The sequence below is a fragment of the Episyrphus balteatus genome, chromosome 3 (assembly GCF_945859705.1).
Source record: "Episyrphus balteatus chromosome 3, idEpiBalt1.1, whole genome shotgun sequence".
NCBI classification, from domain to species: domain Eukaryota; kingdom Metazoa; phylum Arthropoda; class Insecta; order Diptera; family Syrphidae; genus Episyrphus; species Episyrphus balteatus.
In genome coordinates this window covers 87,473,815-87,490,953 of record NC_079136.1, presented here as the reverse complement: position 1 = coordinate 87,490,953, position 17,139 = coordinate 87,473,815, and the positions used below count along the sequence as shown (strand labels likewise).

The 17,139-nt window shown below is 32.4% G+C and overlaps 1 protein-coding gene across 1 annotated transcript; it reads left to right on the top strand.

Annotated features, from left to right (window-relative positions):
- Positions 1 to 6,555: 6,555 nt before the first annotated feature.
- Positions 6,556 to 15,623, top strand: LOC129917065 (WD repeat-containing protein 55 homolog). Its single transcript, XM_055997381.1, has 4 exons — positions 6,556 to 6,703; positions 6,762 to 7,408; positions 13,954 to 14,122; positions 14,180 to 15,623. Coding segments are annotated over exons 1-4 (1,326 nt in total). The 5' UTR covers positions 6,556 to 6,701; the 3' UTR covers positions 14,688 to 15,623.
- The last annotated feature ends 1,516 nt before the right edge of the window (positions 15,624 to 17,139 follow it).

Here is a 17,139-nt window from a genome sequence, read left to right as displayed (position 1 = left end):
GTTAAAGTAAATTGAACATCTCTATAGAAGATATATAATTTAATTACAGATTGGATCAAATAAAGCCAATTTAATTTTTATTATATGTTTTTCAATAATTACAAATATCACCTTTTTTAGTTTAATTAATTTTTGTAAGATAAATGCATACAATTTTATTTAGGCAAATATCAGGTGTGTTTTTTATTACAACCGGTCTTAACTGGACAAAAAAAACGCAGTCTGGGCTAAGCAATTTACATGTTAAATACAACAACACCTTAGCCCCTTGGGCTTAGTTGTTTAGCCCGGAGATTTCTCTGGGCTTAACTTTTTGAAGAGTTTTAAATCTGTGCTACCAAACTAATTTTTTCATAAATTGTTTAGAATTTGTTAAAAAACGTGAAAACTCACGTTTGGAAGGACAAATTGTATTAAAATAGTTTTGCTAGCATACATTTTTGTATCTCTTTGTAAAACATACATGAAAAATACAAGAAAATGACTAAAGTGAAAAATGTGACAACTCTAAATTTTTGTTGTGTCTGCTGTTTTCGGAACATTCAATATACAGTGCTGCCAAGATTTCAGGTTAAGCCCCGAGGCGTTTTTTTTTGTCCAGTTAAGACCGGTGGTAATAAAAAACACACCTATCATTACCTAATAAAAATAAAATTGACTTTATTTGATCCAATTGTTTGCGAATTCTTTATGAATTAATGTAATTATCCTGCACTCGCCACCTTAAAGCTTTGACAAAAAAAAAAAACATCCAACACAAATGGAGAACATAAATGGCGCACTTTTCAATGACAGCTTTAAGAGTTTTTTTCAATGTATCGAGGGCACTGATCTCTTTTGGGGAAAATTCCTAGAATTCAGTATAATTATTACCTTAGTGTAAGGTAAAACTTATTCATAGAATAGTTAAATTTGTAAAATATGTTTTACTAGAATCTTAAAGTGAAGAGATTCATACACTTTTTTGGTTGAAGGTATATTTGACTCTACGTAAAGAAAATATTGCTACTCGTAAGGTATATACTACTTTAATTTGTTCACCATAATTTTCTTGTAAAAATTACTTTACGGATCCAAGATTTTTTACCCTGTGAGTCACCAGTCGGAAATTTTGAGACTCACTTTGACGTTTCTCTTTGATCTTGTTCTTTCTTTTGCTGTTTTGCTTTATTTGATTTCGTCGTTCGCAGAGTTCGCTTCGTCGGTCGGTGGTATATTTATTTGCGTGTATTGTATTTTTTTTTTAATTTACTCAAATATTTCCGTTGCACATAGAGCCCGCCGGAGTTGTTTTTTGAATATTTTGGTGCTTATTTTGGAATAAAAATACATACGAAAACGAGAACAAAATTAAACAAAAAAATAGCTGTCAAATTTGCGTCTGATAAAAAATACTACGTGTAGAAGTGCGCGATGCACCAAAGGGAAAATCAAAAGGAAATTCGAAGATAAATTCTGCGCCTTGCGTCTTTGTGTAGAAGCAGACATATAGATCATTAATTAACACGTATTACAACAACTACATGAGATCTTGCTTTTCATCAGGATCATGAATCGTGATCCTGATGAAAACTAAGATCTCATGTAGTTGTTGTTGTAAAGGCTTAACTACATACACCACTTTTTGAAAAAGTACAAAAGTGAAAATATTTACATGGATCAAGTTTGATAATAAAAAACGGCTAATGTTCGAAGCATTATTCTGTTGGCAAAATTGTGACAAGAAAAAAAAATTAAAATAAATTTAGAAAAATTTAAACAAAATTAAGAGGGACTCTTGAATACTAGGTATACCTACTCGATATTTTTTCGTTGACAGCATACTTGAACGAAAAATTTTGTTTTGCTTTTCGTTTTTCAGTACGCAGCTCTAGCGAAAAATTGGAGAGTTTTCACTCATTTGTCACTTACTTTTTACTGTCTTGTGCATTTTTCTTGACTCCAAGAGCAGTGTTGACGGTTTTTTCACTTTTTATTTATTTATTTTTTGCTTTAAAAATTATTTTCTGTTGATTGATTTTAAATTAATTTTTATTTTTTTTTATTTTGACAGAATACTCGATGATATTTTTTCGCTAGCATTTTCGTTGTCGACTTTGGAGACTTGAAAATTGTTCGTTTCGCATCAGCAGCGTACCAGGCTTAAATCCAGCATTATGGAGACCTCATGTTCAAGAAAAAAATTCTACTTGTACCTAATGGAACGCATAAAGGCTTGGCCACACCGGAGGGTATGCGGTAGAGGTACTGGTAGCGGTAACGATATTTGTATGAAAAAAATTCCACATCTGAACGTTGATATGTCAGTTTGGAATTTCGTTCATACAAGTACCGTTACCTCTACCCGTACCGCTACCGCATACCCTCCGGTGTGGCCAAGCCTTTAAGATATTCATTTGAAGTCTCCAAAGTCAACAGCGAACATGTTAACGAAAAAATACCATCGGATATATTAGCCGTTTTTTATTATCCCACTTGATCCATATAAATCATTAATTAACACGTATTACAACAAATATATGAGATCTTGCTTCTCATCAGGATCATGATTCGTGATCCTGATGAAAAGCAAGATCACGATACCTGATCCTGATGAAAAGCAGGATCTCATGTAGTTTTTGAAATACGTGTTAATGAATGATCTTAATGGATCAAGTGATAATAAAAAACGGCTATTATAGCAAAGTAAAAATAATAAATAAAAAAATTCACGAAAAAACATCAGAAAAATAATTTTTAAAGCAAAAACAAATTTAATTTCGTTCAAGATTTCGTTAACAAAATTTTGTATGGAAAATTTCGGTTCGCATCAGCAGCGTACTAGATTTTAACAAAAAAAAAAAAATACCATCAGGTATTATAGAAAAGTAAAAATAATAAAAATACAAATAAAAAAATTCAAGAAAAAACTATCAAAAAATAAGTTTTAAGGCCTGGTACGCTGTTCGCGCTAAATTTTAGCGGAGATAAAATTCCCATACAAGTTATCGATAATTTGTATGGGATCCATTTTAGCTCAGATAAAATTTTTCGATAATTTGTATGGGAGCTACCCAGGCTTAAAGCAAAAATAAAAGAAAATTAATTTCGTTCAAGATTTCGTTAACGAAGTTTTGTAAGGTATGGAAAATTTCGTTTCGCATCAGCAGCATACTAGGTTTAATTTTGGAATAAATATACATAACGAAAACGAGAACAAAATAAAACAAACAAAAATAACTGTCAAATTTGCGTCTTATAAAAAATACTACGTGTAGAAGCGCGCGATACACCTTAGAGAATATAATATATGGAGTGCTTGTGCTGTTAGTTCCGTGAAGCTTTTATAGAGGGCTCTAGTTTCTTTAAGTTTTTCGATGAGTGCATGCCTCCATTTAATTTTCATTTGATGACTGTCATCAACAAGCGTGTTTATTTACAGCTGCCTAACCGGACTCGCACTGAAAAACGAAGGCAGTGACCCCTATCCATGCATATGGCGTTACAATGTATTAGGTATATGAACAAGCACTCCATATATTATATCCTCTAAGCGATACACCGAATGGAAAATCAAAAGGAAATTCGAAGATAATTTCTGCGCCTTCCGTCTTCGTGTAGAAGCAGACGTACTAGGTTCAATGCTTCGAAGATGATTTTTCCACGCAAAATTAAGTGGAGACTTTTTGTTTACAGCGACTCCAAATATTTAAACTTTGCGCGTGAACTGCGTACTGCTCTGCTTGGAAAAATATCCAAGACAAAATCCGTCCCGCGTACTATCATCTACTCATGCTCTTCTTCCCGAGTAGATACGATTTGTATTGAATTCGTTGAAAGTGCGTTCCATTGAAAATAGCTAGTTAGCTACTAGTAGTACTTTGCCACCTCCCAATAGAACAGTGCCTACGTTCTGTAACTCTCGCATCGAGAAATTTCTCGCATGAAACACGCAAATCGGAACAAAAATAATGTGAATCGACACAAAAATCATTTTCTCACATTCGTTTGTTTCTATAAACAAAATTTTCTCGCCTTGAAACATTTCTGAATCAAAATGCTTGACAGACTGGAAAAATGTGAATAAAACTGTGTCTGTAAGAAAATTATCGAGATAATTTCTCGATTGAACTGCCAAAATTACTCACAAGCAAAAAGAATGCGAGAAAGTAAGATATTTGAAAAAAAAATTGATAATCTTGCATTAAATAAGAGATGTTACTTCTAAAATAGTGTTCACGGTAATTTATTTTTGTATCACTTAAATTTTTAAAATAAAAAAAAAGAATATTAAAAAAAAAAAAGAAAAAAATACATGCCCTAACTGCGACTTGAACTCGGTACCCTTCACTCGCTGACCGACTGCTCTACCTTTGGACTACCGAGCCTTGGGATATTTATTGTAAAACTATGGGCCAGTTTGTTGAGAGTGGGTTAAATCGTCGATTTGATTATTATGGATTCCCCTTAATTGAGAATTAAGAATCCGTGATAATCAAAGAGCGTTTGTTCACTTTTTTTTCACCTTGATTAACAAATCATGGGTTTTCTTAAAATCATTCCATTTTCCAGTCTATCCGTCAGTTTTGTTGTCAAAACTTAATCAAGAATTAAGTTATTTTTTCATTATATTGACGTTTTTGACATTTTGTTTGTGAATATTAATTTGAAAAGAGCGTTTACAGCGAGGAAGGTAAGAAAATTGTTATTTACAACCATTAATAGTATTTTTTTTTTTATTTATTATTTATGAACATTTGGTAAAACACTTTCTCTATAAAAACTCTTCTGTTTTCAGAAATATTTCAAAGCGGTCAAAATCCAAAAGAAATGGATTTTTCCCGAGGCCGAAGAAAAAAAAAACAATTTCAATGGTCTCGCAGAAGAAATACATATGGAGAAAGGATGCAGCTTGGAAGGCATTTTTATACTAATACTGCCCTCTGCCCATGACTCATAAAGTGAATTGGTACACTGTGGTGTATGTGGAACCTTTTTGTTTGGTTATCGAATGGCCGGCGTGAATTTTTGGAAACTTATTCATTTGATTAAGATAAGAAAAAATATATTGTTTTAAACTTGTTATTAATAACAATGACATGAATGGCACCTTCAATTTGAATAATAATAAAAAATAAATACACAATTAATAATTTTGCATTATTTTGTATGGCATCAGCCAAAGAATTGAAGAAGATAAGAATCTATTCCCTACTTTTTATAACTATTGATTGATCAATAAATTATCTCTAAGGCCAAGGAATTGTTTATTTTTTTTAAGGGAAACTTCATGCTTATGTCAAATTTCGTTTGTTTTTGTTTGAAAATCAAGTATGAAAAAACTGAATTTCAGTAAACCCTTGATTAAATGGTGCTAATCGAGCAAAATCGGTTGATTAACGAAATCTCAAATTAACTACTCAAATCATAGATTCCTTGATTACAATTTTAGTGAACAAACGGATTCTACTATAATCAACTGGAATAATCACTGATTAAAGATTACCGAGTGTCAACAAACTGGCCCTATGTCTATATGACCTTTGATGGCCAAAGGTACAAATATTTTCTTTTTTTTTTTAACAGTTTCCAATAATTCCAATGGAATAAAAAATTTACAGGGGTGCTTCTCACATCGAGATACAGACACAGGTTATTTTTCCAAATAGAGAAACGTATGGAATTTTTGTTTCAAAATTTTTCGATGCGAGAAGTTCTCGACTAAGTTACAGAACGTAGGCACAGGGCTGCAATAGGTGTGTTTTTTATTACCACCGGGCTTAACTGGTTAAAAAAAACGCCTCGGGGATTAGCGAGAAAAATTGGCAGCACTACATACTAAATGTTCCGAAATCAGCTGACACAAAAAAATATAAAGTTGTCATATTTTTCTCTTTTGGGGTTTCTTGTGTGTTTTTGAAAAAAAAGTTCATCTAACTGTTAAATAAATATTTAAAATAATAATTGTCCTTCCAAACATCAGTTTTGATGTTTTTAAACAAATTCTAAACAATTTACGAACAAGTTGAGTTGGTAGCACAGCTTTAAATCTGTTGAAAAAGTTAAGCCCAGAAAATTCTCTGGGCTTAACAGTTAAGCCCAAGGGGCATTTAACATGTATATTCCTTAGCCCCGACTGCGTTTTTTTGTCCAGTTAAGACCGGTGGTAATAAAAAACACACCTAAAGGGTTAACTACATTGGCTCAAAAAGTGAAAAAGTACAAAAGTGAAAATTTTCAAACGCATTTTTGTATAGATTTTCGGATAAGAAATTTAAAAGAAATGATGCAGAAAGCTTATTTTTTGGTCTAAAAAACAATTTGTATACTCTTTTTCACAAAACAATTGCGCTAGCCAGAAAAAAAATATTTTCACTTTTGTACTTTTTCAAAAAGTGGTGAATGTAGTTAAGCCTTAATTTGTCTGGATCTGCGTACTAGAATGGAGAAAATGGAGACCTATTTTCCAGAAAAAAAATCTATACTTGTACCTGGAACGCATCATATCTCTACAAACACTCTCTTCACAAACACATATGCATCACACACAGGCGTACCATCTTGCAACAAACAAAATTTGACATTTCTTATCAAAAAATATCAAAATAAAACATTTTTACAAAAAAGCGTGCTCCCAATCTTTTGCGTTCTCCAAAAATAAATAATTAATTTTCTTTTATTATATTTTTTTAAGAAGGAACTTCTTCTAATACTCATCAATAATGTAAGCACAAAGTAAACTTTTAAGATTTTCTTATTTAATAAATATAATTTTTTTAAAGGCGTGATTTCTTCAAACCAGCTACAAGTGACGATTCCGACGATAGTTTAGGATTGATCGAAGACGATGCCGCCTTAGTTATTGAAAACTTTGCTAGCGATTCAGAACCAGACTTTCCCATTAGCGATGATGATGATTTCAATCCGGACGAGGATGATTCTGATGACACTAACGACGACGATGAAGATGCAACCGCTGCTGCCAACAACGACGACAAACCAAGTGGTTCAACGGCCGTCGAGGAAATGAATGAAGATGAAGAAGAAGACGAGACTGTTCGGGCTATTATTGCCGCCATTAAGAAGCCACGTACTTCACCGCCTGAAATTAAGTTGGACGACTTTATTGCCGACATCACTTTCCATCCGGAAGAAGATATAATTGCGATAGCAACTATAACAGGCGATGTGCATCTTTACAAATACGCCAACGAAGAGAACACACATTTGAAAACAATCGAAGTGCATACGAAAGCTTGTCGTGATGTTGAATTCACGGGCGATGGTAAATTCCTGATTACGGGTTCAAAGGACAAGTCTATTATGATCACAGACATGGAAACGGAAAAACTGAAACAATTCTATGATGGAGCACATGAAGATGCTATCAATAAATTACTAGTTATTGATGAGAATATGTTTTGTAGTGGTAAGTTCTAGAGATTTTTATTTTGAGAAGGAATGAAACTTAAAATTTCCTACACAAGATAAAAGCACAAACGAACGATTTGTTATAATTGAAGCTTTTACAAATTTGAGGTGCTAAACCGATTTTTGAATGCTTTGAGTTTTTTAAATCTTTTTATAGAAAAGCAGTACATATCTTTGGCCTTTTAACACCATTTTAATTTCAAGAATATTAGTAATAGAGAAAAGGGCTAAATTTTCAAAAACTACCTTTATCACTTCACATGCATAATTTATCCATTCAGTCCCTGTTTTGTTAGCATACATTTTATAAATCCCTTACGGCCGATTTCTTCACAGAGTCCTAGCGCTAGTACCGGTCCTAGTCCAAAAGTTAGTACTCAAATCGGTATCAACTCATTTCTTCACCCAAGTACTAAGCCCTAGAACTGTCAATTTAGGACCGAGTACTACTTAGGACTCGGTACTAGCTAGCTCCTCAAAATTAGCTAGGACCTGGTTATTATACCAATCGTTAGTACTCAAATCGGTACCAAGTGATTTCTTCACACAAGTACTAGGCCCTAGTACTGTCAAATTGGTACCGAGTTTTACTTAGGACTTCGTAAAAGTTAGAACCTAAAAATCGACAGTCTAGCGACGATAATACTCAAATCTTATTGAGTTTTTGCATTTATTTTAAAATTGTATGAGCATTTTTGAACTTTGGTGTGCTTTGAAATGTGTAATTTTCGAATTTATTGATTTTTATTCTAATTTTGGCATTTTGTAATTTTTTTTTTTAAGATATATCGCAATAGCAATGCAGTTTTTGAATAAATTATTATGAAATAAAAACGTTCGCTTTGCAGAAAATTATCCATTTCTAATAGGAAAACCACAGTTTATGAAAGTATAAATGAAGTCACCTGCATACAATTTTAACTCAAAATATCATCTTTCGGGACTATTTTACGGGCAGTGGTATCAGTGATGGCCGTCCGACATCTGTCTTCCAATTTCCAACACAAAATGTCTTCTATTTACAAATAGTAGGCGTTTTTTTGGCATAGCTATCCGCAGCTTGGTTTAGCTTCTATTCATATCGGCAGCTGCATGTTGTTTTTGTAAAACATCTAAACGCCAACTGCGGATAAGGATAGTAATGCCAAAAAAAAAAAACACAGCTAGTATTGCAGACTATGATCAAAATTGTCTTCATTAGATTCGCCCAATGACTGCTATAAAACAAAACTGCACCAAAACACTAAATATTCAGTTTTCAAAAAATTTATTTTTATTGAGTTATGAACATCCGCAACGCAAACTGTCTTTTAAATAATTACTTATTTTAACATGGTTTTTCTTTCGGTCGGTGACTGCTTTATCTGTGGCTTTCCCAGGTTATTGAATTAGCTACGATTCGTTGGTGAACTAGCTATCAGGCTTGCCGGCACTTATGAACAAAATCTTGACATTCTCTTCGTTACACTTTTCTTAACGGCCAATTTCTTCACATGAGTACTAAGCCAGCTTAGTACACGGTCTAGCTAGCCCAGGTCCTAGCACTAGTACTTGGTCCTAAGGAAAAGTTAGGACCTGAGCATTTCTTCACATTTATAGGACCTGATCTAAGTTCACAACGCGGTCCTAAGAATTAATTCGTATAAAACTGGTCTAACTGTCATTTTGACAATATTTTGATGTTTGAAATTATTTTATTTTGATATTTCAACAAATAAAACAAAACAAATAGACATAAAACGTTAAATTAATGATATCACCATTGAGAAAATATTTAAAAAAAATATACATAATAAAGCTTAAAAAGCCCCAACAAGAAAAAAAAAATAAAGTTCAATCAAGAAGTGTGACAATCAAAAATGGAATGTTTTGATCTAATTCAAATTGGCAAATCTAATAACCAATGACGAGGGATTTCAATAATCTGGACTAGCAACGGATGAACCACCAGTTGCCTATAGGAAGAATAATCATATAAAGAAATAACATAGACAGTTTGCATATAGATGTGTAATTTTACAGATTTCAATAAAAATAACAGTAAATGAAATTCATTGCTTTGATTCAAGTACTAAGCGCTAGACTACCGATTTCAAGGTCCTAACAAATACCGAGTCCTAACTAATACTCGGTACCAATTTGACAGTACTAAGGCTTAGGACTTTGGTGAAGAAATCATTTGGTACCGATTTGAGTCCTAACGATTGGTATAATAACCAGGTCCTAGCTGATTTTGAGGAGCTAGCTAGTACAGAGTCCTAACTAGTACTCGGTCCTAAATTGACAGTTCTAAGGCTTAGTACCTGAGTGAAGAAATGAGTTGATACCGATTTGAGTACTAACTTTAGGACTAGGACCGGTACTAGTGCTAGGACTCTGTGAAGAAATCGGCCGTAACTGTTCTCAAGATTTGAACATCAGAGATAACAGCTAAGCTTAAAATGAAAATTTCTTACTATCTTAAAAGATGCCTCACTGAGGCTCTAAACGTTCTCTTACACCTTTTACCCATAGACCTTCATAAAAAATGTAACAGACTGGGAAGAGGGCATTGTGACGAAAAACTTCGACACTTGCATTTTTACTGATGGCTCAAAAATGGACTATGGGGTTGGTGCGGGTGTCTATCTGGAATCCCTTAATATTTCAAAATCCTTTCGACTTCCAAATTTTGCAAGCGTGTTTCAAGCAGAATTGCTGGTAAATAAGGAAGCTTGCAATTTACTAAGAATAAATTTAAATCAAACCCAGAATGTAGCTATACTAACAGATAATCAGGCAGCTCTAAAAGCAATTTCTTCGGTCATGACATCATCCAAACTGGTTCAGCAGTGCAGAGAGCAACTCTCAATGCTAAGCGAAAGCCTCACAATCACTCTTGTCTGGATCCCAGGGGGCCTATTACGTAAAACGATTATCGTTTAAATCGACTCGTTATCGTTGAAAAGCGACTCCGTAAAACGATTATCGTATAAAAACGATGACACGCGACTGCGTAAAACGAAAATCGTTTAAGGCTGAACGATACTCGTTTTTTCAATACGACTGACATTTTGCTGTAGTTTGGCTTTCGTTTTGGTTTTGTTGTGGAAAATATTTTGTGTCTGCTAGTGATATTACCCTTGAAATAATTAAAATAAAAAACTAATTGGAAGAGAAGATGTAAATAAATAAATTTTTTATTTGTCGTTTAAAAAATATTTCGTGTCTGCCAGTGATATTCCTGTTCGGCTTAAAAAATGTGAATACATTATACAGTAGTCCCTCGATAATGTGAACTAATTAAAACAAGGCGTTTTCGGATTTTAGAAGGATTCACATTACTGGAACTATTTCTAATTTTCATTAAACTGATTAAAACAATATTTATAAGCAATGAATGTAACACACAAACATTTTTTGAAGTTAAATTTAAGCATTTATTGAAAAAAAATTTCAATACAAGTAATTATACGAGTATACTCCATTTCAAAACATCAAAAAAAAAAGTCATCGCATTTAATATATCTTAAGATTTATCTAGACCAATAACAGTTGTCTATTACTATCTATTATATCAGGATTATAAAAAAATTGCGTGCACCAACAAGAAAAACACACAAGCTTTTACAAAAGAAATTCACATTACAGAGTCTAAAAATTTTCAAAGTTCACATTATAGAGATGACAATGTAAATTTTTGGCGATTCACATTTTAGAGAAATTATCGGTAATTCACATTATCGAGGGACTACTGTATTTGTAAATGAAGAATGAAAATAATCAAATATTTTATACATTAACAGCCTTATTTATTAGATTTCGCTAAACAGCTCTAAACGGCTGCATAGTTATACAATACATAAAGTTTTACGTAGCCTCTATGCGACGTTTCATAAATTTCTATTTATTAAAACATTTTCTTAGCCATTATAATTATGCTAGGTTTGTGTCCAAATAAGTACTAAAAAAGAAAATAAGTACTTTTTAAAACGACAAACAACTCCATCTGTCGATAAAATAATTCCATCTGATTCGAAAATAAACAAAAAAAAAAAAAAACAAAAATGTGAGTGAAAGTTCTCAATGTCATATAATATACCTACATACATATATACATAAATCAGGAAATTATATCAGGAAAAAATCTCCAAATTTCTTATTTTTTGTTTTAGTTGATTTCAAATTGTCAAAAAATACATTCTTCAATTAAAAAAAATATATATATGCAAATCATTGCTATGTTTTATTTTTCTGAAAATTATGTGAAGTTCCAATGACATTTAAGCAAAATAAATTCTTATTCAGGCTCTAAACAACCTCAAAACGCGTTTAGCTTATACAACCTTTATTAAACGTTGCATATATATTATAAATCACAATTTTTTGTTTAAATACATTATAAAGAGTACATAATGCTATGTACTCTCTATGATGAGTTTATAAATAGGGCTGTAAATATATTTAAATTATTATTAAAGGTACCTACCTCCCATATTTTTTCGTAAACTTGCAGACATGAGATTTTTTTTAGATTTTTGACATAAGATATAGAATATCCAAACAAAGATAGAAACACAAAAATTAGCCTATTAGCACTAATTCCAAGATTGTACCAGAATGTTTTTTAGTGCATATCCCAAAATGTTCCCTTTTTTTCAAAAAATACCAATTTTTCATAGATATGAATGTTTTTTTCATTGCATTTTTTTGATTCTTAATAATAATGGATATGAAAACCTTCATGCAAAATTTGGTTCCTCTACCATAACTTTTAAGGGTTTTTCGGTAGTAAGTTTGCAACTGTTAAGCTATGATTACACGGTCAACGAAATCGGTCAACGCGTTGACTCTCTGACGTCAAGAAAAAATCCATATTCTCTCTGTCATCTCACCGTCAACGTTCACAATGTCAATGCTTAAAACATTGACTATCACACGATTGACACTATTGCGTCAATATTCTCCTAAATTACGTTGACGCGCAGGTGTGTCAGCGTGACGTTTACTTAGCAGTGTCAACGCGTTGACTCGCAAAACTGTTGATCACAATGTTTGACACAAACCAAAAATTTAAATTTTCCAAAAATATTTTGAAAAAAAAAGCGGAGAAAATGAGATTTGAAAAAAGTTCTCATAGAAAAATTAAACAAAAATTAGTTTGACATGGTTGCATTGAAATTTAAAAATTTCGAGATATACGCAATGCACTTTTAAGATGAAAGTCTTAAATGATTGCTGATAAGATTGTTGAACGAATATAAATGTAAAATTACCAAAGTTTTGTCGAAAAATTAGAAAAAAATTTAATAAAGTTTCGACATTTGATTTAAAAAAAATCGAATAAAAATCAATATGGCCACCTTCAAACGCTTATAGCATAGGAACGCCGCACCCAATGTTAATGGTTATGGTCTTAAAATGTAGTTTGGAATATACATACAAATGGTTTTTGGTTTTTTGCAAAAAAAAAATTTTTTGCATCCAACATGGATGCCATGGCCATACCGAAAAGTTTTTTTTTGTAAAAAAAATAACAAAAAGGTGAAATGAGAACCGCCCTCCCTCCAAAACGGTACTCCATTCAAAAAATCGCCCTACAAAATATTTTTCCCATCCAACTTTCATCACATTTCTATACAAAAAACAATGTCAATCTGAAACGATGACACGGTATTAAATTCTGCCGCGTCAACGCTGGGACAGGGTCATTGCGATGACACCCAGTCCTAAAACCCTGTCAACGCGTCCCAATGGCAATGACAGAGAGATTACACCGTCATCGAAAATAGTCAATGCGTTGACCCAAAAATGTGTGTCAACGCGAGTGTCATCGTAGCCGTCAATGCAATGACAGCAGTTTTCGTTGACGATCACACGACGTGACACTCTTGGGACAGATTGTGACTTCATTTTTACGTCAGAGAGTCAACGCGTTGACCCATTTCGTTGACCGTGTAATCATAGCTTTATAATAATATGGGTTGACAGATGAAAAACTGGTATAACTTTTTTCAGAGACGTCAGATTGTCTTGATTTTAGATTTTTTGGCATCAGCATTAAAAAATACCTCGAAGACATGTATCATATATGTGTATATAATACCATTGTCTATTATTGCTAATTTTGAAAATCTCCTTTCGCGCTTTGACCTTGAAAATCGCGACTCGCGGACATTAGATTTTTCTAGACTTTTGAGGTATGTTATAGAATGCCAAAACGAAGATATTGAGCAAAAAAAATTTCTATTAGCATTCATTCCGAGGTGAAACCCTTATTTGACTGGATTATCTGTAAATCTGAAAATTCTGTAAATCCATAATTCTGCAAAATCTAAATTACATTTCTACAAAAAAAATAAATAATTTTCTAGCTTTAAAATTCTGTATTCCAAAATTAAGTGAATGGTAAAAGAAAAAAATTGGTTCTAATCCTATCTCCACCTATCAAGTATCTTTAGTTTATTTCTGTCTCAATGAAACTCTTATGTTTATAGTTTTGCATTTTTATAAAAAAAATATTATAGCTCAAGTCATTGCATAATTGAAACCCCTACTATTTAGGTGATGACAGTGGAACAGTTAAGCTATGGGATTTAAGGACTAAGGATGCAGTATTCTCACTTAAAGAAGTCGAAGACAGTATTCTTTCAATGCTAACAAACGATGCAAAGAAATTACTTCTTGTTACAAGCGCTGATGGTTACTTAACAACATTAAACTTGGCAGCACGGTACGCAAATATCAAATAATATATTCTTAATTTACATGTTTTAATTTTGTATTATAGCAAACTATTCGTCCAATCTGAACCGTATGAAGAAGAACTCTCTTGTATGGGAACATTTCGTGGTGATTCTAAATTGATAGTTGGCACATCAAAAGGACGTCTCTATACTTACAATTGGGGTCAATTTGGATATCATTCAGATATGTTCCCTGGAGTTAAATCATCAATGAGTGTTATGATCCCTGTAACCGATCGAATTGCATGTGTAGCTGGCGAAGAAGGTATTTTGCGTGCCGTTCATATAGCTCCATTTAAAACACTGGGAGTTGTTGGGCAACATAGTCTTCCTATTGAAGCTTTGGATATAAGTAATAACGGTCAATTATTGGCATCAACTTCGCACAATAATGATGTTCGCTTCTGGAATGTAACGTATTTTGAAGATTTTGCTGACATCAAGTATAATTCTAAGCACAATGCACATAGGGAGAATCGTCATAATCTGCCATCGTCAAAGTATACGAATGCGTCGGACTTTTTCTCTGATCTAGCAGGTGGAGATGATTAGTTTTTTTTTCTTTGTTTGTTTGTTCTCTTTATCTTGAGAGGCCAATTATTATAATAGTTATCATTGAAAACAATTTTTTAATTAGGTCAAAATTATAAATTAACGTTAGCCGATGATCAGTTTGTAAATTAAAGTTGTGAAAAATTATCTTTGAAATTTTAATTGGTACGCATAGAATGAAAATATTGTACCAAGTTTGAGCATGTTTCACATTTTTAGAATAACTCGGTATGCACTAGTAGATATTTTAATGCGTTTATTTGTTTGCCTGACAATTATATTTTTGAAATCCTCTTTGCCATCTTCACTTATTTACTGATAAATGAAGAGTTCACGGGAAAATTTCCTATCTGATGACATTCTGACTTTTTGAAGATCAATTCCATTCTTTCGCGAGAACGTAACAGAATTATTAATAAGATTATAAGGGGAATCAATTTTATATTTGAGTTTTTTTTCGAAATTGGTTTAATTGGACATACGCTATTTTCCCGTGTAGAGATACAATATTATAAAATCTCGATTGTGTGTAGGAAAAAGCATTCACATTTTTGAGCATAAACTGCTTTAATTAAAATATTTGTATAACTCGGAAGTTTTCGCACTGTTTATAAAACTGAAATCTTTCATTCAGTGTGTCTGTTCAGATATGAATGGACAGTTAAATTCAAATTCAAATTTTTATGCCGGTGTCAATATTTTACTGTGGAGCATTCCCAAGCTTCAAACAAGGGAAACAGTCTCAGGGATTTTTGAAGAGATTCAGTAAAGATTTACGCTTAATCTTATCTTAGGCGTATTATATTTCTTCCTTAACTTTTGATTTTCAATGATAGCTGTTAATTGGCTTCTCATGGGGGTACCTTAGCATTTTTAAATGGAAATGCATTAGTGTAAAATTTTTAAATCGTGTTTTTTTTACAATAAAGCTTCAAAAGTTACAAAATATTGTATTCAATTTTTTTTTTAAACTAAGTTAGCGAACCAGAGGAACATAGGCATCTGAGGAGAAAAAGAGTCAACACGAGAAATTACCGATCGAGGAAATAGAGGGATGCTATTACGGAAATGAGGTTAAAAGGTTTTAAACCAAGAACGATGAAAACATCGTAGTGAACAAAGCCTCACCATGGATAGGCATAACTTTGAGGTAGTAAAGGACTTCGTCTACCTAGATTTCCGCTGAAATCAAATGAAGGATTAGTCTTGCCAACCGCTGCTACTTTGGTTTGAGAAGGCAATTGACCAGCAATTTTAATGATGCAGAAAATTTCTAAATCGTGTTTTTTGATACAATGAGTTTTAATGGATTTTTTTCGTACTAGGGTGGCTCTAAAAAATGTTATCTTCTACGGTTGCTTGTGGAATTTGAAAAAATTCAACGAGGATATTATTATGGCCAAATTATCGAAGAAAAAAAAAAATTTTCCACTAGGGTGGTTCAAAAACATTTTTTGAAGTTATTGAAAAAAAAAAATAATTTTCACTGCAGAGAAAGTTTTAAACCATGGTTTATGAAATATAATGTAAAATTGGGTTAGGTATTTTCGAATTAGGGGGCTAAGAAAAATGGTATATTTTACATTTACGCTTGGAATTCAACCAAATTCAATTTAATTAATTTGACATGAATTTATTATTACTATAGCAAAAACGCACTTAAAAAACTTTCTGTGCACTAAAAATCATTTTTTTTTTTTTCAAACGCAAAATAAAAAACTTTCTTGAACACCCTAATTAAAAATATTTTTTCCATAGATAATTTGTTCCATATGTTGACAAGTGTAAAACAATGAGTTTTACACGCAAAAAGAATTTAGTCTTGTATAATTACATGTTTGACTCTTGCCCATTAACTAGACCGTCCGTTTTTTCTGATTTGGGGATTATACTTGACCCAAAACTAACATTCACTTATCACTATGATTATATTATTAATAAGGCTAATCGAATTCTAGGATTCGTCAAACGGTTTTCTCGTGATTTTCATGATCCATACGTTTTAAAACTATTATATGTGTCATTTGTTCGGCCTATACTCGAATATGGATGTGTTGTATGGTCACCATACTATTCACTACATATTGACAGAATAGAAGGTATTCAGAGAAGATTTATGCGATTTTCTCTCCGTTTTCTACCATGGTCCCCCGAAATCTCACTACTTACCTACAATCAAAGAGTTATGCTACTAAATCTCCCTCTACTCTCAAAGCATAGAGAATACTTACAGCTTTGTTACATCATTAAAATAATAAACGGTTCTATAACATCGCCATCAACTTTGGATCGTTTACATTTCAGTTTTTGCCAAGCTAACATAAGAAGACAAATACCTTTATGTCCATCTTTCAGTAGAGTAAATTATGGATTATATAGTCCTCTTAATCAGTTGATTTCAGTATTCAATAAATATTACTTTATGATCTCTTCTGTTAATGATAATTTTAAA